Raw genomic sequence first — 26,026 nt, 5'->3', positions numbered from 1 at the left:
AAGCGCGGGCCTCTCTGTGCCTGTCTGGGCTGGGCACGCACCTGTCCAGGGCCGCGCAGTGGCAGGGACGGGGCTGAGACCCAAGTTCTTTGTAAAGCCTGGTGGGCTTTGAGAAGGAGGCCCGTTCGCCTGGCCCTGACGCTGGCCCTGCAGCCCGTCTCTGGGTCTGGGGACGCAGCGCCCCCTCTCAGCTCACTAAGCTGACCCTTCAGTCCCTGCAGCCACTTCAGGCTCCAATGAGGCTGGGACGTGACCATCCCCTGCCCCCTCCCTGCACCCTCGCCCCCCCACCCCCTCCCTGCAACCTCACCCCCCATCCCTTCCCTGCACCCTCGTCCCCCCCGCCCCATCCCTGCACCCTCGCCCCCCCGCCCCCACCCCACAGAGGCTCTCGGGTGGCATTTTGCAGCTGCACCAGCGCAGGTGTGAGTAGCCCAGACCCGACACCGGGCAGCAGCTGGAGGTGCAGGTGAGAATTGGATGGGGCCGGGCTGCCAGGTCGTGGGGCGTCGCAGGCCGAAGGCCGGGACCGGGCGGCGGGCCAGGGCAGCAGGGAGATCTCTCTTTAACACGCACGTTAATGGTGTCACACTCGCTCTCCGGTTCCGCGCTTCTCCAAAGACCATGGAAAAAATGACCTCGCGCCTGGCGGGAGCCTCGCTTTTCCGTGGTGTGACTCACGAGGCAAACATCACAGCCCGGCTGCCGGTGTGAGGCGCTCGGCCACAGGAGCGATGGAAGCCCAGGTGTGCTGGCCTCCAGCCCCTGGGCTGCGCCGTCCGCCCTCTGTCCCTGGGTCCCTGCAGAGGTGTGGCCCGTGCGCCGGGGGCTGGAGGCTGGGTTGCTCCGGGGCCGCAGGCTTGCCGACCCACCCCCCCCACCTCCAACGGGAGCGAGTGTCTTCTCACATCGTCTGCCCCCCCCCCCCCCCCCCCCCCCCCGGAGTGTGAAGGAGTGTGAAGTGTTCAGTTAACGTCAGGCTATAAAATCGCAGGAGAAGCGGCGCGAGGGACACTGGCCGGCTGGGCGGGGAAGGCCGGTGGGATGGGCGGGGGGGGGGGGGGGGGTTGGGGGGGGCTGGCTCTCCGGGACCGGGACCTGCGTCGCTGGGAGGGGAACACAGAATTAAGGCCACAGAAGAGGCACCAGGAGTGCGTCACAGACGTGCCAGGCTGGGAGGCGCTGGGGGCAGCGGGATCGGGGCAAACGGGAGTCCATCTTCTGTGCCCACGGCCCTGAGCTGGCGAAGCTCCTGACGTGAGCTCCGTGACCCCCGCCCCCTCCCCGCAGCAGCCGCGGGCTGGATGCCATCTCATTATCGAAAAAGGCAGAAGCGGTTTCCTCAGCCACATGCTCCTGGCGCAGCGAGGCCGAGGACCGTGCGTCCTGGGGTCCGGCAGCCGGTGCCCTCGGCTGCCCAGTGGCTGAGCCGGAGACGGGCCGCTGGTGGCTGCCCTGGCATCGAGCCTGGCAGCAGAGCGGGTGCCGTCACGAGCCGGGCGCGGTGGCAGAAGCTTCTAGGGCTCAGCCGAGCCTACCGACCTGGCCGGGAAACCGGTGGCATAAAAGGAGAAACTGGCCATTGTCAAAGCGAGGGGCGGGGCACAGCGGGCACCGCGGGGTTGGCATTAGAGCTGAGCTGAGTGATTAGCGGGCCTGGCTTGGGGTCAGAGGTAGGATCAGGCGCAGCCTGTGTCCCGGAGGCTCGCGGCCTGGGGACACCGTGGTGTGCGGGACGTGTCCAGGCCCCTCGCCAGGCAGCTGCTCCATCGGGGGCACACCAGTGCCGCCCTCACGGCTGCCCCGACGCCCGAGCCTCCTCTCCCTCCCTCCCGCCTGTGAGAACGAGCGTGCAGATGCCAGGCTACCGGGAGAGGGGAAATATTGTATTTGAGTTGGATGAGATGTGAGCTGGAAGGCCTGTTGCTTAATAAAAACGTGTGGTTTTGATTCACTGTTCCTGTCGTAAGTTCTCTTCTGCTGAGACTTGAAACTGAGCCAGGAGCCTGACATCTGGTGGGAGGGAGGGGAGGGGAGGGGAGGGGGAGGGGAGGGAGGGGAGGGAGGGGAGGAGAGAGGCAGCTCTGACAGTCACGGGAGGTGGAGCATGCCAGGACCTTGCTGAGCGGGGCCGCTGGGTTGGGAGTGGGGGGGACAGGTGAGGTGCTGAGCTGCGATGCCGTGTGCCATGGTGGGGCCCCGGGCCAGGCAGCACAGGCAGTCCAGCCTGCACCCCCCCCCCCCCCCCCCCCCCCGTCCCTGAGAGCGAGGAGCCCGCGCTGGGTGGCGGAGGGCTGCGGGGCTGTGTCGGCGTCACTGCGGAAGGAGGGCCCACCGGAGTGTGGCCAGAGGCAGGGCCGCGTGGCTGAGTGGGAGGGAGGCGTCGGGCCTGGAGAGCCGAGCGCGGAGCCGGTTCTGCCTGTGAAGTTCCTGCTCCGGCTCCTCATTGGGGGTTTGGAACCTGCCCTGGGCCGCACGCCTCCGGGATCAGGTGCTCCTGGGCCGAGTCTGGACTCCAGGACCGTCACCCCATTCTGCCATTGAATCGCCACTTCACCCGTCTCTGGGCCAGAGGGGCAGCCGGGAGGGTGCAGATCCCGCTGCAGAGCTGTGCACACCGGGCGCCCTGCTCCACACCCTCGGGGGCCGTCCAGGGGCCACACTTAGTCCTCCTGCGTCTCTCTCTGCCTTCCTGGCACAGAGGAGGCTCACACACCTTTGCCATCTGAGAGGCGGGAGGGCCGGCGCCTGGCTGGGCCTGTGGTTCTGATGGGCAGGGTGGCATCACTCCTCGGGTCGAGCCTGTGGCATTGCCCTCCCAGCTCTGCCCTTCAGGGTGGGACGTGCCTGTGACTGGACCCAGCGGAACAGGGGAAGGGGCACAGGTGCTGGAACCGCCCCAGCTTCCGGCCAGAGAGGGGTGGCCGGGCTTGAGGGGCCTCAGGAAAAGCCTGCTGGATGCAAGGTCTAGGTTGCGTCTGACCTCGTCCACGGGGCACGAGGAAAGGCCGAGGTGTTAGGGGGAGTGGGCGCCGCCAGGCAGTGCGGCTCTGGGCATGGCTGTGCCCCTGTGTGTGATGCAGCGGCTAGCATTTGGGAGATGCTCAGGAATTGCTACTGGATGGATGGATGGTGGATGGAGGGAGGGAGGGATATATGGATGGATGGTGGATGGTGGGTGGATGATGGATGGTGGGTGGTGAATGGATGATGGATGGTGGATGGTGGATGGTGGGTGGATGATGGATGGTGGATGGTGGATGGATGATGGATGGTGGATGGTGGATGGTGGGTGGATGATGGATGGTGGGTGGTGGATGGTGGGTGGATGATGGATGGTGGGTGGTGGATGGTGGGTGGATGATGGATGGTGGATGGTGGGTGGATGGTGGGTGGATGATGGATGATGGATGGTGGGTGGATGGTGGGTGGATGATGGATGGTGGGTGGATGGTGGGTGGATGATGGATGATGGATGGTGGGTGGATGGTGGGTGGATGATGGATGATGGATGGTGGATGGATGGTGGATGACGGATGGTGGATGGATGACGGGTGGTGGATGGATGACGGGTGGTGGATGGATGACGGGTGGTGGATGGATGATGGGTGGTGGATGATGGATGATGGATGAATGATGGATGGATGGTGGATGGATGATGAATGATGAATGGTGGATGGAGGGTGGATGATGGATGATGGATGGGTAGATGGATGGTGGATGGACGATGGATGATGAATATGATGGATGATGGATGGTGGATGGACGATGGATGGTGGATGGAGGATGGGTGGTTGATGGAGGATGGATGGTGGATGGATGATGAATGGATGATGGATGGTGGATGGATGATGGATGGTGGATGGTGGATGGATGGTGGATGGTGGATGGATGGTGGATGGTGGATGGATGATGGATGGTGGATGGATGATGGATGGTGGATGGTGGATGGATGATGGATGGTGGATGGTGGATGGTGGATGGATGATGAATGGGTGATGGATGGTGGATGGATGATGGATTGATGATGGATGGTTGATGGATGATGAATGGATGATGGATGGTGGATGGTGGATGGATGATGGATGGATGATGGATGGTGGATGGATGATGAATGGATGATGGATGGTGGATGGTGGATGGATGATGGATGGATGATGGATGGTGGATGGATGATGGATGGTTGATGGATGGTGGATGGTGGATGGATGATGGATGGATGATGGATGATGGATGATGAATGGATGATGGATGGTTGATGGATGGTGGATGGTGGATGGATGATGGATGGTGGATGGTGGATGGATGATGAATGGATGATGGATGGTGGATGGATGATGGATAGTGGATGGACGATGGATGGTGGATGGATGATGGATGGTTGATGGATGATGGATGGATGATGTATGGATGATGGATGGTTGATGGATGGTGGATGCATGATGGCTGCTGGGTGGATGATGGATGGATGGTGGATGATGAATGGATGATAGATGGATGGTGGATGTATGGTGGATGGTGGGTGGATGGTGGATGGTGGGTGGTGGGTGGATGATGGATGATGGATGGTGGATGGTGGGTGGATGATGGATGATGGATGGTGGATGGTGGGTGGATGGTGGATGGGAGTGGATGATGATGTATGGTTGATGGATGATGAATGGATGATGGATGGTGGATGATGGATGGATGGTGGATGTATGGTGGATGGTGGGTGGATGGTGGATGTATGGTGGATGGTGGGTGGATGGTGGATGTATGGTGGATGGTGGGTGGATGGTGGATGGTGGGTGGATGATGGATGGTGGATGGTGGGTGGCTGGTGGATGGTGGGTGGATGATGGATGGTGGATGGTGGGTGGATGATGGATGGTGGATGGTGGGTGGCTGGTGGATGGTGGGTGGATGATGGATGGTGGATGGTAGGTGGTGGGTGGGTGGGTGGCTTGTTGGGTGGATGGGCGGATAATGGATGGATGGGTGGGCGACAGCTTGGTTGGGTGTTTTGGAGGCAGCAGCTCCGAGAGGAAGGCTGGCTGAGGACGGGCTGGTCTCCTGGTCCCCGCTGGGGCCCCTGAGCCACTTGTTCAGGGCTCTTGTCCTTTTCCAGGGTGACATCCAGCAGCTGCTCTTCGTCTCGGACCACCGGGCGGCATACGATTACTGCGAGCACTACAGCCCCGACTGCGACACTGCTGTCCCCGACACTCCCCAGTCCCAGGACCCCAACCCAGACGAATACGTGAGTCGGCAGCTGGGCTGGTGGTGGTGGGGGGGCAGTGGGCCAGGCAGGCGGGGGGATAGGGGGAGACTCGGGGGTGTGGCACCTCCATGGTCAATAACGCACCGGGCAAGACTATGACCGAGTCACCCTGGACGCGTGTCACGAACCCTCTCCCTAAGCTTCAAGCAAGATGGCGAGGTGTCTCTTGTTCCCTCAGCCTGGGCAGGGGCCTGTGGCCTGGGCAGGAGCCTGTGACCTGGGCAGGGGTCTGTGGCCAGGCAGGGGGTCTGTGAGCAGAGGTGCCCCAGCTGCCCCGGGCTGAGTCTGCGGGGCGCAGAGGGCTGCTCATTGCGAACTATGGGCCCTCGGACCCCAGCGTGGCCGCGCTGAGAAGCAGCCTCGTCCTGAGGGTCTCAGGAACGTGTCCTGAGCTGTGTCCCCTCCCCGTGACCTCTGTGGTCTGGGTCCGTCTTTTGCCTCCTCCTGCCCTCACACCCCAGCGGTGCCTGGTTAACGTTTCTGGCAGTCCCTCCCCCACTGCCAGCGAGAATCCTGCCCGGCCCTGCTCAGCTCCCACACCCAGTCCTGCTCTCCATCTCCCCCCTGGCCTCCCTCCTTCCACCTCCTGCCAGACAAGGTGAGGCCCCAGGAGGCTGTGGGGCCCAACCCTCACAGCTGGACGGTGCCCCCAGCGGAGTCCCAGCGGCCAGGCCTCCTGGTCCCTGCCGTGCAAATGTCCTGGGGCCGGGGCTTCCCCGCTGTGGCCGGGGAGGCCTCCCTCTAGGTGACAGAGCCCTCGTTTGGCCGGTTGAAGGACCCTCGGGTTCTAAAGGTTCAGAGCTACTGGGCCTCTTGGGACTCAGTTTTCTCCGAAGGGGACCTGGGCCCGTTTCCTCCCCGGGCCTCTCGGGGGCTGGCTCAGCTTCCCACGTCGCTGGGGGGGTTCGTGCCCGGACGGGGGCGTGGCATATGGAGTCCACGCCTCCCGCCGAGCCCGGTGTGGAGAGAGCAGGGGTCTCCTGACCGGCCCCTCCGTCCTCACGAGTCTGTCTCCTCCCAGTACCCGGAGGGCGATGGGGACAGCGAGCCCTACTACTACGAGTACCCCTACTACGAGGACACGGACGACCCCAGCAAGGAGCCCGCCGCCACCAAGGAGCCCGTGGAGGCTGCTAAGGAGACCACGGAGATTCCCGAGGTGAGGCCGGCAGGCAGCGGCCGGGGTGGGGCAGGGGAGAGGGAGGGGGAGGAAGGAAGCTGTGAGAGGGAATGTGGGGCCGCCCAGCAGGCGGGGGTGGAGGCTCGGCCCCATGTGACGGCCCCACGTGATGCGTGTTGGGAGAGGGTATCCGCAGTGACATGTGACCTCAGGGGCTGAGGGGTGAAGGGGCACCGTCCCCTCCCCAAGGTGCTGGGAGACTGGCTGATCCTGTTCTGTCTGGAACTTCTCTCACTTTTTTTGTTACTCCTCACCCAAGGATGTTTTCCCATTGATTTTTAGAGAGAGTGTAAGAGAGAGGGAGAGACGGAGAGAACTGTTGATGTGAGAGACACACATCGATTGGTTGCCTCCTGCACACCCCCGCCTGGGGCTGGGGATCGAGCCTGCAACCGAGGTACGTGCCCTTGACCGGGAATCGAACCCGAGACCCTTCGGTCCTCAGGCTGGCGCTCCATCCACTGAGCCACACCAGCCAGGGCACGTTCTCTAACTTCTAAGACAAGGGTCTGAGATACAATTCACCCTTTCCAAGTATGCGGTCCGTTCCCAGCATCCTCCTGGCTGGGCTGCCTCCTCCTGGGGCCCGGGGTGGTGTTCACGGGGGTCTTGGCTGAATGAGCCAGGCTGTGAGGCAGAGGAACCCCAAGACCCAGCCCTGCCTCTCCCCGCCCTCAGGAGCTGACTCTGCCCCCCACGGGGGCCCCTCCCGTGCCCGACACCAGCGAGGGGGCCGGGAAGGAGGACCCGGACACACTGGACTACGACTACGTGCCCAGCGAGGACTACTACACGCCGTCCCCGTACGAGGACAGCTACGGCGAGGGCCTCGGGGCCGAGGTGCCCACCAGCACGGCCGGCACCGCCAACGCGTCCAACGTAATTGCTTTTCTCCCGAGTGGGCTCGGCCGGGCTCGGGAGGCCAGGACCCTGGGTCCTTCTCTTGGCCTCTCCCCGGGCGTCCGGTGCAGGCGGAAGTGGGCGAGGACAGGTGCTGGCGGACTGACCGTGTCCGGTCTGGGGCCGGGGCGGGTCAGGCGGGACCGGGGCTCGAGCCGGGGGTCTGGACACGACGTGAGGCGGGTGCTCTGGGCAGCGGCCAGGGGCAGTGATGGGTCGCGTTCTCAGTCACTGCATGGCCCCGTGCGCCCGCCTCCTGGGGCCGTGGCCCAGCTTTCGGGTCAGGGAGGGGCCCAGCACAGGGCCCGGCACACAGGAAAGTTAACCCTTTGTCCGCCATAAGTGTCTAGAGACGCAAGGATGGCTTCCGGTTTGGACGCGTGGCAGGTAACTGGCCACATTCTCAGCGGCCACGGGGCGGACACACTGGTCCTCCTGGGTGCAGACCCCTGTGTCGCGGGCGTGGGATTAGGGTCATGTTATCCCGAGACCCTGAGACCGGTGGTGGCGCCCTGAGGGCACCGACTTCCCCAGGCACCACCGAGGTGGCCGGGGTCTCGGGGAGGCTGGGGCAGCGCCGTGGTGAGTGAGGAGGCGCGGAGAGACCAGGGACCCCAGGAGCTGCCCTAGAAGTTAGGCTCCAGGCCTGGGAGGCCGCTGACCCCGAGCCCCAGGTCGAGGCCCCGGGCCCAGCAGGGCGGGGCCTCTCTCAGCAGCTCCCCTGACCCTCCCGCTCTGCCCCCAGCCGGCCCCGCCCCCCGTGGAGGGGAAGGAGGACCTGGACGGCGAGTTCACGGAGGAAACCATCAAGAACCTGGACGAGAACGAGAGCTACTACGACCCCTACTACGACCCCACCGTGTCCCCGTCCGAGATCGGGCCGGGCATGCCCGCCAACCAGGACACCATCTTCGAGGGGGTGAGTGCGGCCCGGCCTCTGGGGGCGTGACAGCCCGGGTGGCCCTGCTGGGGAAGCGTGATCACGGCCTCACTGTCCCCTCCGCCGTCCCTGTCTTCTCATTCCCTCCGTCTGCACTTCTCACCCCCAGATCGACGGACCGCGGGGCGAGAAAGGTCAAAAGGGAGAACCCGCCATCATCGAGCCCGTAAGGATGTTTTCTTATCCTGGTCTCTCTGGTCCGTGGGGGGCCAGGGTATGGGGGGGGGCCAGGGTCCGTGGGAGGCCAGGGTCCGCGGAGGGCCAGGGTCCACGGGGGGTCAGGGTCCGTGGGGGGTCAGGGTCCGCGGGGGGTCAGGGTCCGTGGGGGGCCAGGGTCTGGGTGGGTGGGTCAGGGTCCGGGGGGCCAGGGTCCGGGGGGAGCCAGGGTCCACAGGGCCTCGGAGGGCCGGGCTCCCGGTCTCAGCGTCCCTGTCCCGTCTCTTCCAGGGCATGCTCTTGGAGGGGCCACCAGGCCCTGAAGGCCCCGCGGTGAGTGTCACCTTTTCTTTCCATGACGTGTGGGAGGTGCTGGGTGGGCGCTCAGGGACGCCCCTTAAACTCCCGATGGAAGAGACGGTTTTGCCGCCTCGATCCGACGTCGGAGCTGGCCCGTGGGAACGGGTGCTGCCTCTGAACTCTGCTCTGATTTTGTTTTTAATTCCAGGGCCTCCCGGGACCTCCAGGGACGATGGGTCCCACAGGCCAAGTGGGCGACCCTGGAGAAAGGGTAAGGGCCGCCTTGGCTCCCGGGGTCCCTCGCTCCCCAGGCTCTTCCCTGGGTCCCCTGCTCTGTGACGGGCGTTGCCACGGCGACTTCCTTCTCCGAGTTGCCCTGGCCCCATAGCCTCTCACGCCACCCGCTTCCTGCGCCCACTCTCCGGGGGGGAGGGGCGGTCGGCTCTGGCCCGGGGCTCGTGTCCCACCGAGGCCGCCAGTGGCGGTCAGGACACAGCGAGGGGCCCGGCCGCCCTGCATCCATGTGACAGCGACCCCGCAGCTGCTGGGCCAGAGCTCAGGGCTGTGTGCAGAACCCCGGATCTGCCAGGACCTTCCTCATCCGAGAACCCCCGGCCTTGATTCCCTGATCCCCTTCTTTCCTGGAAACCAGGGGGGCTTGCTCTGGAGCAGATGGGTGCATTCCGGGGCCACCCCGGGCAGAGGGCCGCACCTCGGGGTCCCTGCAGGAGAGATGAGGCCTGGACCCAGGAGGTCGCGGTTTCGTCCTGACACCTAGCGGGGCTTTGCGGTACTGCAGCTTGTGGGCAGCTGTTCAGCTTGGCGTTCACAGTCTTTTCCTTTCACGGTGGTTTCCGTGCTGGACTCATGAACAGCCGTGTGAGCGCGCGGCTGAGGAGCTGACAGTGGCTAAGCCGCGGGTGAGAGAAGCCCGTGTGCCTAATGGGCGTTCGCCCCCAGGTGGCAGGTGCCGGAGGCCTGCCCCGAAGCTGCCCCGCAGGGAGGCCGGGGGCTTTGACTGTCAGGCCCTCGGGCTGCGGGCCGTGCCCGGGGCGATTGGCCGGATGCCCGCGGTGGAGCCGCTGAGCGCCGGGTCAGCAGCTGGGACGGGGAGGCTCCCCTCGCTCCCTGTGGCCGGGTGACCTCTGAGTGTCCCGCCTGGGTGGGGCCTCGAGCAGGACTCTCTGCCATTTGTATGTGCATGTTGGTGTGTATCTGTGTGTGGGTGCACATGTGTGTACCTGTGTTTTTTAACTCTGTGTGTGTGCATATGCGTAAATCTCTGTGTGTGCATACATGTGTATGTGTGCATGCGTGTGTATGTGTGCATGCGTGTGTATGTATTGGCGGTGGCTCTGGGGGCCCAGAGTAGGCAGCTCGTTCTTCGTGGCCTCAGCTGACCTATAGGCTGCCTGGCCCCCATGGTCCCTGTCTTGCTGGCATCCTGCTCCCCCCCCACCCCCGTCCCTCCCCCTCTCCCCCCGCCGCCATCATAGTTCCAGACAAGCAGGCGGGGCCTGCTCTCCCGCCGCATGGCCTGAATGCTGCAGTGGGGCGGCGTGTCTCCCCGCTCGCTCCAAAGGCCCGCAGGGGACGGGTGGCGCTGGTCCTCCCACAGCTGTCAGCACTTGGACCCATGAGCGTGGCCAAGTCCACACGTCAAAGAGAGGGGCCACGTGGCATAGCAGACGCTGTTTTCTCTCTTAGATGTAGGATGGGCTGATGCGCTGTGCATTGTGCCGGATATGACTGACCTCTCTCAACCTCAGTGTTGCTCCCTGTGTCTGAGCAGGTGCTCCCTGTGTCTGAGCAGGTGCTCCCTGTGTGTCCGAGCAGGTGCTCCCTGTGTCTGGGCAGGTGCTCCCTGTGTGTCCGAGCAGGTGCTCCCTGTGTCTGAGCAGGTGCTCCGTGTGTCTGAGCTGGTGCTCCGTGTGTCCGAGCAGGTGCTCCCTGTGTCTGAGCAGGTGCTCCGTGTGTCTGAGCTGGTGCTCCGTGTGTCTGGGCAGGTGCTCCCTGTGTCTGGGCAGGTGCTCCGTGTGTCTGAGTAGGTGCTCCCTGTGTCTGAGCAGGTGCTCCCTATGTCTGAGCAGGTGCTCCTTGTGTGTCTGAACAGGTGCTCCGTGTGTCTGGGCAGGTGCTCCCCGTGTCTGAGTAGGTGCTCCGTGTGTCTGAGCTGGTGCTCCGTGTGTCTGGGCAGGTGCTCCGTGTGTCTGGGCAGGTGCTCCCTGTGTGTCTGAGCAGGTGCTCCCCGTATGTCTGGGCAGGTGCTCCCTATGTCTGAGCAGGTGCTCCGTGTGTCCGGGCAGGTGCTCCGTGTGTCCAAGCAGGTGCTCCCTGTGTCTGGGCAAGTACTCCCTGTGTCTGGGCAGGTGCTTCCTGCGTCTGAGCAGGTGACCGCGTTGACCCTCTTCCTCTGAGTGACCCCAGGCAGAGTCAGTGGGCGGACGGGCCCTCACTGACAGCGCAGAGGAGGCCGCTCTGAGCAGCCAGCCGGCTCCCTCGGGGCTGCCGCCCGTTTGGGGCGGAGACTGGAAGGGGTGGCTCGGGGGTAGACGCTCTGATGCTCCATCCCTGACGCTCCTAGAAGGTCGCCTCGCTGGACCCGCCCGGACCTCATCCTTCCTCATCCCTCCTCTCTGGGAGCATTTCCTCATCCCGACCCCACAGCGACGCCCCTTCTCTGGGCTGGGGTTCTGGAATATTCTGGCCACTGGGCCTTGCACTGCTCTGTGCTTGTTCAGTGTGTTTCCGGCTGGGCCGTGGCTCCCCAGCCCAGCTCGTCCCTCTGCACTCTGACCAGGCCCTCTCGGCCCCTCTGTCCACAGGGTCCCCCTGGGCGACCAGGTCTTCCGGGAGCCGACGGGCTGCCCGGCCCCCCTGGGACGATGCTCATGCTGCCCGTGAGTACCCCGACTTGTGGGGGGGCGCAGTCGATGGGGAGGGGGCCCCGGGCTCTATTTCTGAGGGGGACAACCTCCTGTCCACAGACTCGCCCCAACCAGGGCGCACCGTGTCCTAGAGGCAGCCTCCTCTCTGGGAGGAGTGGACCCCAGGGGCGCCCAGGGCTGCCCCCTGAGACGGGGTGGAGTCAGATCCCTGGAGGAAACCTGTGCCATCTGCCTGGTGTCAGACACCCCGTCACCACTTGGGCCCCGAGTGGGCATGCTTGCCAGCGGGTCCCTCTGGGAGCTTGCCCTGCCCGTGACCTTGTGGGTGAAGGTCATGGGGCATCTCCTTCATGGGGAGCCCAGGCCTCGGGGAGAGTATGTGGTTGGTTGGGACGTCGGTCTTGTGTCTGACTGTCTGTCTGATGCCGGGGCAGCTGGGCGCGGCTCAGGGCACCCGCTGGAACCAGGCGTCCTCGCGAGGCCTCCCCGGTGCAGGCGTCTGCCTGGGCCCTTGGCGTTTCCTCACAGCACCTGGGGGCCGTGGGGTCTCAGGGTGGACGCCCCCGGTGCCAGGAGGGGCTTCCCGGGCATGGGCAGGGTCACTGCAGGCCCCGGGCTGAAGTCGGCACAGTAGGGCGGCGTGCACGGGAGGGGGGGTGGGGGTGGGGGGCGGGTAGAAGCTGCCCAACCAGACCTGCGAGGCTCGACTTCACCCCGGAGGCCGATGGGCACTGCCCAACCCTGGGGTCCAGTGTGGCACCCCCATCAGAGCCCCCTTGGTGACCCCCGTCTTACCCCACAGTTCCGGTTTGGAGGAGGAGGCGATGCCGGCTCCAAAGGCCCCATGGTCTCAGCCCAGGAGTCCCAGGCTCAAGCCATCCTGCAGCAGGCGCGGGTGAGTGCGAGGGGCCTGGGGCATGAGGCACCGGGGCACAGGGCCAGCCCCCTGCAGCAGGCCCGGGGGAGTGTGAGGGGCCCAGGGCTGGGGCCCGGGTGAGTGCGAGGGGCCCGGGTGAGTGCGAGGGGCCTGGGGGGTGGGGCCCGGGTGAGTGTGAGGGGCCTGGGGGGTGGGGCCCGGGGGAGTGTGAGGGGCCTGGGGGGTGGGGCCCGGGGGAGTGTGAGGGTTCCCGGGGGTGGGGCACTGGGACACAGGGCCAGCCCCCTGCAGCAGGCCCGGGGGAGTGTGAGGGGCCCAGGGCTGGGGCCCGGGTGAGTGCGAGGGGCCCGGGGGAGTGCGAGGGGCCCAGGGCTGGGGCCCGGGTGAGTGCGAGGGGCCTGGGGGGTGGGGCCCGGTGAGTGAGTGGTGAGGGGTACCGGGCATGGGGCACTGGGGCACAGGGCCAGCCCCCCTGCAGCAGGCCCGGGTGAGTGGTGAGGGGTCCAGGGCTGGGGGCCGGTGAGTGAGTGGTGAGGGGTACCGGGCATGGGGCACTGGGGCACAGGGTCGGCCCCCTGCAGCAGGCCCGGGTGAGTGGCCCCTGCGATGGGCAGACACTTCCGAGAGCCCCTCGCTCGGCCTGGGGTCCCGCGGAGCCTGTGTCCTCACCGCTCCCCTCTGCATGTTAGCTGGTCAGTGGGCTGAGCCTGTGATAGGTGAGGCCCGGAGTGAGAGAGACGCCTCCTGTGCGCTGGGCTGGGGGCGCCGCTAGCAGCCTTGCCGGTCGTCTCCGAGGCCCCCGCCGGCGGGTGGCGCTGATGATCAGAACGGGGCGGGGGGTGGGGGGGCAGTTGTGGGACAGCTGGAGCATCGCGTGGCCGGGTGGGGTGAACTGCCCGCGGATGCCGGGCGGTGCGTGACCAAGCCGGCTGCAAGGCGCATTGCCCGCCTGCCTGAGGCCGCGCCGCCTGGGGCCTTGTCAGTGGAGCCCAGAGGGGGCGATGGGCTGGCAGGATTTTGAAACAAAACCTCCTCCCACAGGAAAGCTTCTCTGGGTGGGGGGGGGGGGGGCGCAGGCAGCACGGGGCGGGCAGGCTGACTGCGGGGCAGGTGTGCGCCCGTGGTGGGCGGGTGGGACGGGATCTCGAGGGGGGTCGGGGGGAGGACACCCCCACAGGTGTCTGCTGGCTGCTGCCTCTGGAACTGAGTTCCCCTCAGAAGGGCTCCCCAACCACTGGAGGGCGCCAGACCGCCTCTCAGAATAAAACACTATCAGCCCGGACACACGTGTAACACACAGTCCCCAGCGTCCAGCCGGGCTGTGTTCCCAGCTCACTCCGAGGGCGGGGGCCGGGGAGCCAGGAAGGAGGGCAGCACGAGGCTCTGAGCACCCCAAGTGGAGGGAGTGCCCTCCCCAAAGCGGGAAAGGCACCTACCTGGGTCCACCCTGCCCCCCCCCCCCCGACACCCCCGTCCTCTGTTCCGTTATGGCTGGCGCTGGAGCCCCAGAGGAGCCGAGGGGGGGTTCTGGGCTGCCTCCCACCGCCTCCCAGGGAGCAGCCCCTACCCCAGCGGCCCCTGCCCCAGCGGCCCCCACCCCAGCGGCCCCTGCCCCAGCGGCCCCTCCCCAGCAGCCCCTGCCCCAGCGGCTCCTGCCCCAGCGTCCCCTACCCCAGCGGCCCCCACCCCAGCGGCCCCTCCCCAGCAGCCCCTGCCCCAGCGGCCCCTCCCCAGCGGCTCCTGCCCCAGCGGCCCCTACCCCAGCGGCCCCCACCCCAGCGGCCCCTCCCCAGCAGCCCCTGCCCCAGCGGCCCCTCCCCAGCAGCCCCCGCCCCAGCGGCCCCTCCCCAGCGGCTCCTGCCCCAGCGGCCCCACCCCAGCAGCCCCTGCCCCAGCGGCCCCTCCCCAGCAGCCCCTGCCCCGGCGGCTCCTGCCCCAGCGTCCCCTACCCCAGCGGCCCTGGCCGCTGCTCACCTCGCTCAGCCGGTCCTGTTTCCCTTGCAGTTGGCGCTGAGGGGCCCAGCCGGCCCCATGGGTCTGACTGGGAGGCCTGGCCCGGTGGTAAGTGACCAGCGGGGGAGCCGGGGGCACGCGGTGAGGGTGGGAGAGGAGAGGGCGCCTTTTAGCATCACCGTCACCGTCACCCACGCTGACTCGGGGGCGCTGTGGGGGGCGGGCCTGGGCGGGCCTGGGCGGGCGGGGCGGGCGTGGGTCCGGGGCCGGGAAGCCTCAGCCCTGGCACCGGCTGCGGCTTTGCCCTGCGCTCTGGGCCTCTTCCTTTCGGGGGGGGGTGGGGCGGTCAGCTGAGGGCAGTGTGTGGGGCACGGGGCCTGCAGAGGGGACCCCGGGGACTGCACGGAGGTTTAAAGGCTCTGTGTCCCCACTGCCATTCCCTGAGAGGGACTGGCCGCTGCCCCCCACCCCCCCTTTGCACTCAGCGCCCTCCCGTGGGCGTGGCTCGGGCGTCCCCTCCGGCATCCTGGCTGCGGGCCCTGGGATGTCCGCCCACTGCCCGAGCCGCAGACTGCGCCCCGTGGTCAAGTTCACCCCGAAGGTCACCGTGGCTCTGGTCCCCCCACCGTCCACAGTTTCCTTCAAAACTAGGAAGAGACCCCAGCAATGAGCCCTCACTCCCGCCCGCGGGGTCGGGTTCTGTCCCCGGCGGGCAGGGCTGAGTCGCTGCCCTCACGGGGAGCCCTGCCCCCGGGGGACCCCAGTCGTTTCTGCGCCCCAACCCTGGCCACCGCAGCCTCTACCTGCCACGCGTTCTTAACCAGCTGTGTCTCCACAGGGCCCTCCCGGGAGCGGAGGTTTGAAGGGCGAGCCGGGCGACATGGGTCCGCAGGTGCGTCGGCCCCTCGGCCTGGCTCTTTGCAGGGGCGTCTCCGGGGTGGGAGGCTGTGACTCGGGGGGGGGGGTGCCCCGAAGGCGGCACGTCTTCGAGGAAGTCCGTGGGAATTGTCGAGTGGTGGGACGAGGGAGGGGAACAGAAGCACAGGTGACTGCGCTGGAGGTGGGAGGCGGGAGGCGGCTGGCGCTCCCGTGCCCGGCCCTCGCTCCGGCAGCGGGGCCCTCGCCCTGTCCCGGGGGTGGGTGCCCTCGAGTTAGCCTCGAGGAGGACGAGCCACCGAGACAAGAGTTTGCTTTTGTCTCTGAGACACCTGGACAGGAACTGACCTTTGCCCTTTGACCTCGGACAGGGCCCCCGAGGGGTGCAGGGCCCGCCCGGCCCAACAGGAAAGCCTGGAAGAAGGGTGAGTGTTTCTGGCCCCGTGACCACTGACGGGGCGGGGGTCCGAGCCGTGTGCCCTCTATGCCCACTGAGCAGGCTGGGCCGGAAGCCGGTTGCCGCCTCCTGTCCCGGGCGGCGCCGTCTCCCTGCCGGTCCCCCCTCCCGGGCGAGCCGAGCCCATGGTGCTTCTCCTGGGACTCGCCTGCCTCCAGCCTCTGCGTGTGCATTTAGTTTAACAAACATTTTAAAAAATATACTTTGATTGACTTCAGAGAGGAAGGGAGAGGGAGAGAGAGAAACATCAGGGATGAGAGGGAATCATTGACCGCTGCCTCCTGCACGCCCCCCCTGGGAGTGGCCTGTGCCCTGACCGGGAATGGCACCGGAACCTCCTGGTTCACAGGTCGGTGCTCAGCCCCTGAGCCGCGAGGCCGGGCCTGATCATCCGACTTGAGCTTGAACGCCGCGCGGCTGGAAGGAACTGCGCTGGGTGGACGGCAGGGCCCCGCTTTCCCGAGTCTCGGCCGGCAGCCCCGCAGCTGACCTGGCCCTTAGTCCCTCTCCCCCGAGGGGTCTCGCCTGCCGCCTCATGCCATCACCTCCAGGCACAGAGGGGCACGTGGCATCGCCCCTGTGGGCCGTCCCCGATGGCGAGCCCGGGAGCAGAGCCCCCTGGAGGCGTCCAGCAGCCGGACTCCGGTTCTGGCCGCCCGGGCTGGCACAGTCCTCGGCTTCACGGGAAGCCAGCGCTCGGTGCTGACCCTTTGCCTCTTGTGTCCCAGGGCCGGGCTGGTAGCGACGGCGCGAGAGGGATGCCTGGCCAGACTGGCCCCAAGGTAGGCGCCACGCACGGCCCCGCGTGTCCTGGCCACGGCTTCGCTGTCCTCGTGCTGGTGACGTGGCTGACACGCCGGTTATCCTGACAAACATGATTATGGGGACAAGTAGCGATGCTCACACCCATATGGGTAGCGTCTGGGGGGAGAGAGGACCTGTTTGGGCCCCTCTGGGCCCAGGCATGTGCCTTGACCGGGAGTCAATCGAACTGTGACTCCCGGGGTAGGTGGGTGGATTTCACGAGCACGTGTGACAGTTAGTTTGGGCGCAAATCTCCTTTTGTGTGGGAGGTGAGCAGGCGGGTGGCCCTGGGACAAGAGGGGTGAGGAGGTGGGGGTACGGACCGAGGGCAGGGATATGCGGGGCCCCGGGCGCATGACGCTGCCCGGACGGCGTCCCTGTGCGGCGTGGCCCTGAGCAGCCTCTGTTCTCCCGCAGGGTGACCGCGGCTTCGACGGGCTGGCAGGGCTGCCCGGAGAGAAGGGCCATCGGGTGAGTGCATGGGGTGGGGCTGGGGGTGGGGGCCACGCCCAGCCCGAGGTCCCGGTGGCCTGCGTGCGGCAGGCGGTGTCTCTGGAGGCCTTTCCCCGGCCTCAGGTTGCTGGGGTGCGGCTGGGTCCCCTCGATTCCAACGTGGCCGCTGCAGGCGCCTCCTGGGGGGCGATGAACGCGGTGTGAAGCTGTGCTGGTGGAGGCGCCCAGGAGTGGAGCGGATCTTCTCCGGCGTGTGATGGGGAAGCGGCGGCCCAGTCACGGCCGGGGGGCGGAGGGGGGGCGGGGACGACGGACGTGGGGGCAGCTCCTCCAGACAAACACCTTCTGGTGGACGGGCCTCGGCGCTTCGGGAGGCGTGGCTGCGTCCCTCTCATGGGCTCCGCACGCCGCTCCGAGCGGCTCACTGGGGGCTTCTCTCCTTTTTCACACATGGCGCCTCTTTCATTTATTTATTTATTTAAATATGTTTTTTATTGATTTCAGAGAGGGAGAGAGAGAGAAACATCAATGAGGAGGGAGAATCTTTGATCGGCTGCCTCCTGCACGCCCCCTATTGGGTATTGAGCTCGTATGTAACCCGGGCATGTGACCTTGACCAGAATTGAACCTGGGACCCTTCAGTCTGCAGGCCGGCGCTCTATCCACTTAGCCACCCCGCCTAGGGCATGACGCCTCTTTTATATTTAAGCACATTCTGGATATGCAGGCACGTGTGTGCACACACACATGCATGCACACACATAGACACATGCACACACATGTACGTATGCACGCACACATGTGAACACAGACACATGCACGTGCGCACACACTGTCCGTGGGGTCCAGCCGTCACACTCGGTGACACTGAGAAATGGTTGCTGCAGCTCAGCCAGGGCTGCTCGGCCCGCTGCCCCCCAAGACGCCGGTTCCCGGGTGTCAGCCTTTGCGGGGGAGCCGGCCAGGCCTCACCATGTCTCCCGCAGATCCCCCCGACTCCACGAGGGGCTGTGTGGGGGTGGGGGTTTCCGTCTCAGAACTAGAGAAAGCCCACGGGGACGTGGGACAGGCGTGCGCGACCCGCTCGGGTAGCTAACCTGGCTCTGCTTGGCTTCCAGGGTGACCCTGGCCCCTCGGGCCCACCGGGACCGCCGGGAGAAGACGGAGACAGGGTATGTACCGCGGGCCTCGCCGCCCCCCGCCGGCCCCTCTCCTCGGAGCCTGGCAGGAAGAGTGTGTGCGGCACGCTGGTCGGTGTCAGGGACACTGCGTGTGGAGAGTGGGCGAGGCAGACAGGATGGGGCGGGGGGTGGGGGGGGTCGCCCAGAGCCCAGATAAAAGCAAATGGCGGATGTTTACCTTCATCCTTCCTGCTGGTCTGGGGCCTCAGGTCCCAAGTGCCTCTCCTCCAGGGACAGGCGCCCGGGACGCTGGGAGGAGGGGAGCCAGCAGGTGGCGAGGGGCGGAGCTCAGAGGTGGGGGGGTCTAGAGGTGACCGTGGCCTGGGGTGAGGAGGGCAGAGCTGGGTGTGAGGGCCGCGTGAGGCAGGCTCTGCGTCCTCTTCTGGCTGGACATGCTGAAGCGTCCCTGTGCGAGGCCTTCCCGCCTGGCCCTAATCCCTGGCCCCTGCTCCCCACAGGGTGACGACGGAGAAGTCGGGCCCCGAGGGCTGCCCGGGGAACCGGTAAGTGGCTCACCGGGCGGGATTCTGTGTCCTCACGGCGGGAGGCGGGGGGGTGGGGGCAGCTGCAGGAGGGGCTCCCTCGGGGCTGAATCGGGGACCGTCTTCGAGCAGCGACAGCGAGGGGCTCAGCCGGGACCCAGAAACAGATCTGGGGACTTCCCTGCAAGGGAAAGGAGGTGCAATGGGGAGGTTGGGGGGCAGCTCTAGGGAGTCAATCCCAGCCTTCCAGGGGGAGGCCAGGTCCCTGAGGCTGGGGTGGGGGCCAGGCTGCAGTCATGGGGGTGTGTGGGGTCACCGGGTGGGCATGCGGGGTCACCGGTGGGCATGCGGGGGTCATCAGGTGGGCGTGTGGGGTCACTGGTGGGCATGCGGGGTCACCGGTGGGCGTGCGGGGTCACCGGTGGGCGTGCGGGGTCACTGGTGGGCGTGTGGGGTCACCGGTGGGCGTGCGGGGTCACCGGTGGACGTGTGGGGTCACCGGTGGGCGTGCGGGGTCACTGGTGGGCGTGTGGGGTCACCGGTGGGCGTGCGGGGTCACTGGTGGGCGTGCGGGGTCACCGGCGGGGTCACTGGTGGGCGTGTGGGGTCACCGGTGGGCGTGCGGGGTCACCGGTGGGCGTGCGGGGTCACCGGTGGGCATGCGGGGTCATTGGGTGGGCGTGCGGGGTCACCGGTGGGCATGCAGGGTCACTGGTGGGCCTGCGGGGTCACCGGGTGGGCGTGCGGGGTCACCGGTGGGCGTGCGGGGTCATCAGGTGGGCATGTGGGGTCACCGGGTGGGCGTGCGGGGTCACTGGTGGGCGTGCGGGGTCACCGGTGAGTGTGTGGGGTCATCAGGTGGGCATGTGGGGTCATCAGGTGGGCATGTGGGGTCACCGGGTGGGTGTGCGGGGTCATCAGGTGGGTGTGCGGGGTCCACAGGTGAGTCAGGGGGCAGTCGCAGGCCTGGAGTAGCAGGCTGTGCCCTTCCTGATGGGCACATGGGGAGGAGCCTCCCTCGGTAGCACCACCTGCCCGGGCCCCACAGCGCTCCCCCACGCGAGGTTCTGGGGGCTGAAGCCCATTTCCTGAGCCACCAAAGGACGGTCATGACTTTCCCTCATGGCCACTCTCCGAGCGTCTCCTTCCCTTGACGCCGCTGCGGGGTGTGCATGGCTATGCTGAGGGGAATGTGGCCAGCGGGCAGGAGCGGGCGTCGGGCTGAGTGACCCCGGGTGTCTGAGTAGCCGGGAGGGGCTTCATCACGCTCCCTCCTTCATGCTCGTCTGAGCCGCCCCTTCTGGGTCATTAACCCTAAACCACGGCTCTGCCGAGGGGTCAGAGTGACGAAGGCAGCGTCTCGGCGCAGTGGCGCGGGCGGGACTCCTCACTGCCGCACCCGCAGCCCTGTCACCGCCACGGGCATGAAACCACGGCGCCTCGGCCACGGGCGCCAGCTCGCTGGGAGGCGGCGGGCGGAAGCTACAGGGACGGCTCCTTCCCGGGGCGGCGGGGGCTTCCGAGTGGCCGCTCAGCTCTTAACCATCCTCGGGGCTGTTCCCACACGTGCCCTCGCTGCCAGGGCGGGGGGACAGCTCGGCCACAGTGACCGCCCTGAGAGACCCGAGCCAGGCGTCCAGTCAGAGGCCGGTCTCCTCCCCTGAGCCCCTGCCCCGCGGCTCTCATGGCCGAGACGCACAGAGGGCTGCACGGGGGCTGGGAGCGAGGATCGGCCACGGTGCCGGGCGGGCGTGACTGTGGCCTCGTGGGTGGGCTCTGGGCTCACGGCCCTGGGCCGTCGATTCCGAAGGTCCGCTTTCCCCCCGAGGGCACCCATGACCTCCCATGGAGCCCCCATCCGTTCCAGGGGCCCCAGTGGAGAGGCGGGTGAGGAGAGGGAGCAGGGGCAGGAGTGGGTGTTGGCCACGCTCCCTGGGCAGCGTGGAGAGCCGCTGGCACGGGGGCCTGGGTGGGGCTGCAGGATCTGCGGGGGGGGGGGGGGGGGGGGCGCGGCAGAGGCGGAGCCCTGGCTGAGTCCGAATCATCTTCGCTCTCTCCTCTTGCAGGGGCCGCGCGGGTCTGCTGGGGCCGAAGGGTCCTCCGGGCCCCCCGGGACCTCCTGTAAGTCCTGTCACCTGCTGTGTCTGTGCCCTCGGGCGTTCAGGCAGCTGGCTCACCGCACTGACCGCCCGGCACGCTTGCCCAGGGCCGGTGTGCGGGCAGCCGGTGTCGGATGCCCGTGGCCAAAGGACCCCGGCGGCAGGTGTGGGTGGCGGGTGGCGGCCCGGAGCCAGCTGGCGTGACAGCCCTGTCCTCACGCACACACGTGCGCTGGTATAAACCGACCCGGACGCCACGTGCTCCCGGTTGACACCACTTCCAGCAGCTTCTGGAAGTTCTAGAAGGAGGGGGAAGCCCGTGGTTCCAGGGGCGGCTTCCCCAGGGCGGCCCAGCCCGTCCTCCCTCCTCTGCCCTGGACTCACCTGCTCCCCGCCAATGCTGGGCCTGCCCCCCACCCCGCGGCTCCCGGAGCTCTGCACCCCTCGCCCATCAAGACCTTAGGGTCTCTTTGGGGCCCAGGCTGCTCCTGCCCCAAGGCCATGCGTCCTGTGACATGCAGGCCGGGCCGAGCGCGGGGAGCGGGCTTTCCCACGGAGGCGCCTTCTCCCACATTCAGTCTCCGCTTCCGTCCCCTCCAGGGCGTGACGGGGATGGACGGTCAGCCGGGCCCCAAGGGAAATGTGGTAAGTGTCCGGGGCCCCCCCACTGGGCCTCGCGGCAGTCCCCAGGCGGGGCGTGCACAGCCAGGCCAGGGCGATGTCACCCCTAAACCAGACGGGCTGTGGGGAGACCTGCCGAGCCCGCCCAGGTGGCAGCCCCGCGGGAGAGCTCATGCCAGCCGGGGGCCGGTCAGCCCAGCGTGGGGGATCCCTCCTCACTGCGGGGGCGTGAGGAGCCCCCCGGGGCCCGGCCCGCCCGCGTGTGGTCTCAGGGCGCTGGCCAGGGGCGCTCTGCATGCCCCCTGTGTGGTGGGAGGGTGGGAATTTTCTGGTCAGTTGTCTCACCTGCCCCCTGGCGGCTGTCTGGGCTGCGTTTCAGAGCAAATGGGGCAAATGGGTGCTTGGGCCTGAGGTCATGAGCCTTGAAGGCGCTCATCTGGGCTGCGTTCGGCCGCTGGGCCGCCAGCCTCTCCCGTGGGCAGCCTCCTGGGTGCTCACGTCGGGCATGAGACAGACTGGAAGGCCGGGAGGCCGGGAGTGGGGGGCCCCCCCAAAGAAGGGGTGCAGTCCCCCTGCCCACCCTCCAGAGCCCCCTTCAGTGCCTCTGCTTTCATTTCCTGCAGGGTCCCCAGGGCGAGCCCGGCCCCCCCGGACAGCAGGGCAACCCAGGTGCCAGGTAAGCGAGTCGGGCGGGTTTCGGGGCGGCGGGAGGCGCAGGCTTCAGTGGTGCCTGGGCCCGAGCCCCCCTGAGCTGCCCGTGCTGCTGGCCGCCCGAAGGGGCTGCAGCCTGGAGGTGGCCTGGAACCCGGGCCGGTGCCGGAGGAGGGGGGGGAGGTGGGCGAGGCGGGGAGGTGGATGAGAGGGGGAGGGGGCAAGGGGGGAGGGGAGGTTCCCAGCCACCAGTTCCTGACCTTTCCGCCTGCTCTTCCCCTTCCCAGGGTCTGCCAGGCCCTCAGGGCGCCATCGGGCCCCCAGGAGAGAAGGTAGGTGGGCCGGGCTGGGCATAGGGCACCCTCGCCTGCCTGTGGGGTGTGGTCCAGGCCGGGGAGGTGCACTGGGCATTGCCAGCTCGGGATGCAAGCCTTTGTCCTCCCCAGAGTGGGGGAAGCTCAGAGCAACAGGCCCAGAGGTTGTGGGTCCTTCTTGTTCACTGACTTATAAATTCACTCACTCACTCACTCATTCATTCATTCATTCATTCACTCTCTAGCCCTATATAGGGGACCAGATTTAGGAACAAGAGTAAATATGGGGGCCGTTAAATCTGAACCTGGCCGGGCCTGCCTCCACCTGGGCTCCTGCCTTCACCTGGGGTCCTGCCTCCACCTGGGCTCCTGCCCCCACCTGGGGTCCCGCCCCCACCTGGGCTCCCGCCCCCACCTGGGCTCCCGCCCTCACCTGGGGTCCCGCCCCCACCTGGGCTCCCGCCCCCACCTGGTGTCCCGCCCCCACCTGGGCTCCCGACCTCACCTGGGCTCCCGCCCCCACCTGGTGTCCCGCCCCCACCTGGTGTCCCGCCCCCACCTGGGCTCTCGCCCCCACCCACCTGGGCTCCCGACCTCACCTGGGCTCCCACCCCCACCTGGTGTCCCGCCCTCACCTGGGCTCCCGCCCCCACCTGGGCTCCCGCCCCCACCTGGGCTCCCGCCCTCACCTGGGCTCCCGCCCCCACCTGGTGTCCCGCCCTCACCTGGGCTCCCGCCCTCACCTGGGCTCCCGCCCCCACCTGGGCTCCCGCCCCCCACCTGGCCGGGCATTTGTTCCCATTGCAACACCGAAGGCCCTGGGGCAGTGAAGGCTGAGCCGGCCTCGCTGGCGCTCCGTGTGCTGGAGGCTTCCAAGCCGACGGGGCTGGGGACAGAAATGGTGAAGAGTCCCCGTGGGGCGTGCAGAGCAGGTGGGCAGCTGGGAGCCGGGCGCCTGCTCATGGGGTCTGCTTTGTTCCAGGGCCCCCTGGGTAAGCCAGGCCTCCCAGGAATGCCTGGTGCCGACGGACCTCCGGTGAGTACCCTGCTCGCCGCTCCCCTTCATGGCCCTGTCCCTGCCCAGGGAGGGCTGGGACCAGGCTCCGGGCCGGCCACGTGCGTGGCTGTCACGGTCCCACCTGCTTTGGCGAAGAGCCACAGGAGACCTCGAGCCGGATCGCTCCGGAGGACAGGGCTTGGGACACGCTTTCCGGAACGTGTTTCCACGGGGGTGGTGACTGCAGGAGTGGGAATGTGGTTACTATCGGGGGCGCATGGGCTGTCAGGACCCAGCCTCGCCGCCTTCCCTCCGGAGGCTGGGCTGGCGCAGGCGGGGCCCGTGTTCCTGGAGTTGAAAGGAGGGAGGCGTGTGCGAGTGTATTTTTAGGGCTCACGCTCCGAGCGGGGGTGGTGGGCGGGAGCGTGGCAATGTGCGAGCACGCAGCTGTGGAGCCAAACCGGTGCTGCCTAGAAATAGCGAGTCGGTGACAGATCAGGCTGTGGGGGCGGCGGGGGGTGGGGGGGGGGGTGACGCATGAGGCCCGGCGTGGGGGTAGCCGTGTCCCTGCGCCCGCCACCCTCTCTGTAAGTCGCTGGTGGGGTTTTTTTTTGTCTTTTTGGAATATTCGGTTGGGGACACGTAGAGCCCATTTCAGAAAACAAGATGAGCCACGTAATTATTCCGGACACGAGTCTTCGGTGCTTTAGTGACGCCGTGAAAAACCAAGCGAGGGCGTTTGCGTCCATGATTAGCGGGCGAGCTGAGCGGCGCCCGGCGGCTCCCACCTGCCGGTGGAGGTCGCTGGGCCGGCCGGCCGGTCACCGGTCGCCGGTTGTCCCATCGGGACCGGGGCCCACAGGTGCCAGCCTCACCTGTCCTCAGAGCCCAGGGCCGTCTCCTGGGCGTGTAGGTGGACAGTGACGACGGCTTGGAACATGCCATTTACGTCCTTAATTTACACTCGCGCCCAGCCGCGTCCTCTCGTGATAAAGTAGCAGGTTTTGTCGTGGGAAATTAGGGAACTGAATGAAATGACAACAAAGCGAAGCCACCCAACCCCGTGGCCGAGCGTCAAACGCTGAGGGCCGGGAGGCGTCATGGGGCCGGTGACCACGGGTTCCCCGACTCTCGGGACCGGAGGACAGCCGTGTGCGATGCTAAATGAGCACGTGTCACGCCCGATGCCCACCTCGCAGGCGGCGTGCGGAGCGAGGCGGCTGGAGGGCGCGTCCCACGGGGCCTGGCCTTGTTCCCGTTTCGCAGAAGCAGCAGGGGAGGGGAGGAGCATCCATGGGCACCAACTAATGCAGCTTCTCTTTCCCACAGGGGCACCCCCGGCAAAGAGGGCCCCCCCGGAGAGAAAGGAACCCAGGTGGGTGCAGCCGCGCCCCGGGCCTCAGCGCCCCCTGCAGGACGGCCTGGGGCTGCCAACCGGCTCTGCCCTGCCCCGGGCCAGCCCACCCGCTCAGAAGGGAGGCGGGGGCAGCTGTGCCCTCTCCGGTCCTGGGGACACTCCCCCGGGAGCTGGGTCCCCCCGTCCCACCCCCTCGTTTTCTACATGTGGGGGTGCGGGTGCAGCCGACCTCGAAAGGCAGAGACTGGGGACCGTCAGGCTCTGGGCCGAGGCTCCTCCTGACCATCGACTGTGTTCAGAGCCCAAGTCGGGGGGTTAAAGCTGTTGGCGTTTTGGGGTGTTCTGAGCACCCAGGACTCCCGCTACTGTTTGTGGCGAGAGTCCGCGTCTGCCCCCTGCCTGCTCCCGGCCCCAGGCCCCGCTGCTCCCGGAGCTGTGGGCAGTGAGCAGTGGGCAGCAGGGCCCTCTGGCTGTTGAAGGACCCCCTTCCGTGGGCGACCAGCTGCCCTTCTCCCAGCCTGAGGCTCCCGTGTTGCCGAGGCCCCTGGGCGGGAGCGCATTTCTGAAATGACAGCTCGGCCCTTCCGATTCCCACCACTTCCCCGCCCGGCCCGAGTCCCGGGGGCGTGACCCGCAGGGCGCCTGGCCGTGGCGTGGCGTTCTCAGTCACGAAGGGCACTACCTGTGCCCGCCTCTGCCGTGGGCTGGGCGCAAGGCCGTGGGCACTGGCTGTGTCTTCTTGTGGCCCCTCCCGGGGTCTGACCTGGATGACAGCTCAGCTCATAGGGTGCCGGGATTTGCTGGTGGGAGGACCCCCGAGTGGGCAGGACATCACCAGGCCCCGCCCCCGAGGTGGAGCTAATGGTCTCTCCCTTGGTTGCAGGGTCCCCCTGGCCCCCAGGGCCCCATCGGCTACCCTGGCCCCCGAGGAGTCAAGGTGAGGCTCTCGCGCTGCGGGTCGTCCAGGGTCGGGGCCGGGACTGCAGGCACACGTGTCGGTTTTCGGGAATTCCTCCAGGGTTTCCCTCCCTGCTGCCCCCACTGGAGCAGCCCAGTCCCCCCAGTCTGCGTGGGGGCCTGGGGCCTGTCCTGGGCCTGAGCAGGGCAGGGAGTGAGCCGCGGAGCCGGGAAGGGCAGCTCCGGAGCCGGGACAGTCCCGGTGCGTTTGTGGCGATATGGGTGGTGGGATGGAGTCTCCTCTGCCCCAGGCTCCCAGGGTGCCCTGGGGTGACAGGGGCTCCAGGCGCAGGCCGGGCCAGCTCCCGTCTCTGTCTGAG

The 26,026-nt window shown here is 67.3% G+C and overlaps 1 protein-coding gene across 1 annotated transcript in view; it reads left to right on the top strand.

Annotated features, from left to right (window-relative positions):
* Nucleotides 1-26,026, top strand: part of COL5A1 (collagen type V alpha 1 chain) — a 92,551-nt gene that overhangs the window by 28,579 nt on the left and 37,946 nt on the right. The window contains 24 exon segments of the mRNA XM_070430332.1: nucleotides 5,111-5,242; nucleotides 6,285-6,422; nucleotides 7,122-7,322; nucleotides 8,089-8,262; nucleotides 8,393-8,449; nucleotides 8,731-8,772; nucleotides 8,948-9,010; nucleotides 11,565-11,639; nucleotides 12,430-12,522; nucleotides 14,509-14,565; nucleotides 15,296-15,349; nucleotides 15,705-15,758; nucleotides 16,519-16,572; nucleotides 17,012-17,065; nucleotides 18,166-18,219; nucleotides 18,687-18,731; nucleotides 20,777-20,785; nucleotides 20,787-20,831; nucleotides 21,410-21,454; nucleotides 22,054-22,104; nucleotides 22,366-22,413; nucleotides 23,378-23,435; nucleotides 24,706-24,767; nucleotides 25,633-25,686. Coding sequence (XP_070286433.1) covers nucleotides 5,111-5,242; nucleotides 6,285-6,422; nucleotides 7,122-7,322; nucleotides 8,089-8,262; nucleotides 8,393-8,449; nucleotides 8,731-8,772; nucleotides 8,948-9,010; nucleotides 11,565-11,639; nucleotides 12,430-12,522; nucleotides 14,509-14,565; nucleotides 15,296-15,349; nucleotides 15,705-15,758; nucleotides 16,519-16,572; nucleotides 17,012-17,065; nucleotides 18,166-18,219; nucleotides 18,687-18,731; nucleotides 20,777-20,785; nucleotides 20,787-20,831; nucleotides 21,410-21,454; nucleotides 22,054-22,104; nucleotides 22,366-22,413; nucleotides 23,378-23,435; nucleotides 24,706-24,767; nucleotides 25,633-25,686 — 1,719 coding nt within the window.

Source organism: Myotis yumanensis, unplaced genomic scaffold, assembly GCF_028538775.1.
Source record: "Myotis yumanensis isolate MYYU_CA2020_CCGP unplaced genomic scaffold, mMyoYum1.0.hap1 SCAF_12, whole genome shotgun sequence".
Lineage (NCBI taxonomy): Eukaryota > Metazoa > Chordata > Mammalia > Chiroptera > Vespertilionidae > Myotis > Myotis yumanensis.
The sequence above is the reverse complement of the archived record's forward strand: the minus strand, read 5'-3'. Positions and strand labels throughout refer to the sequence as shown.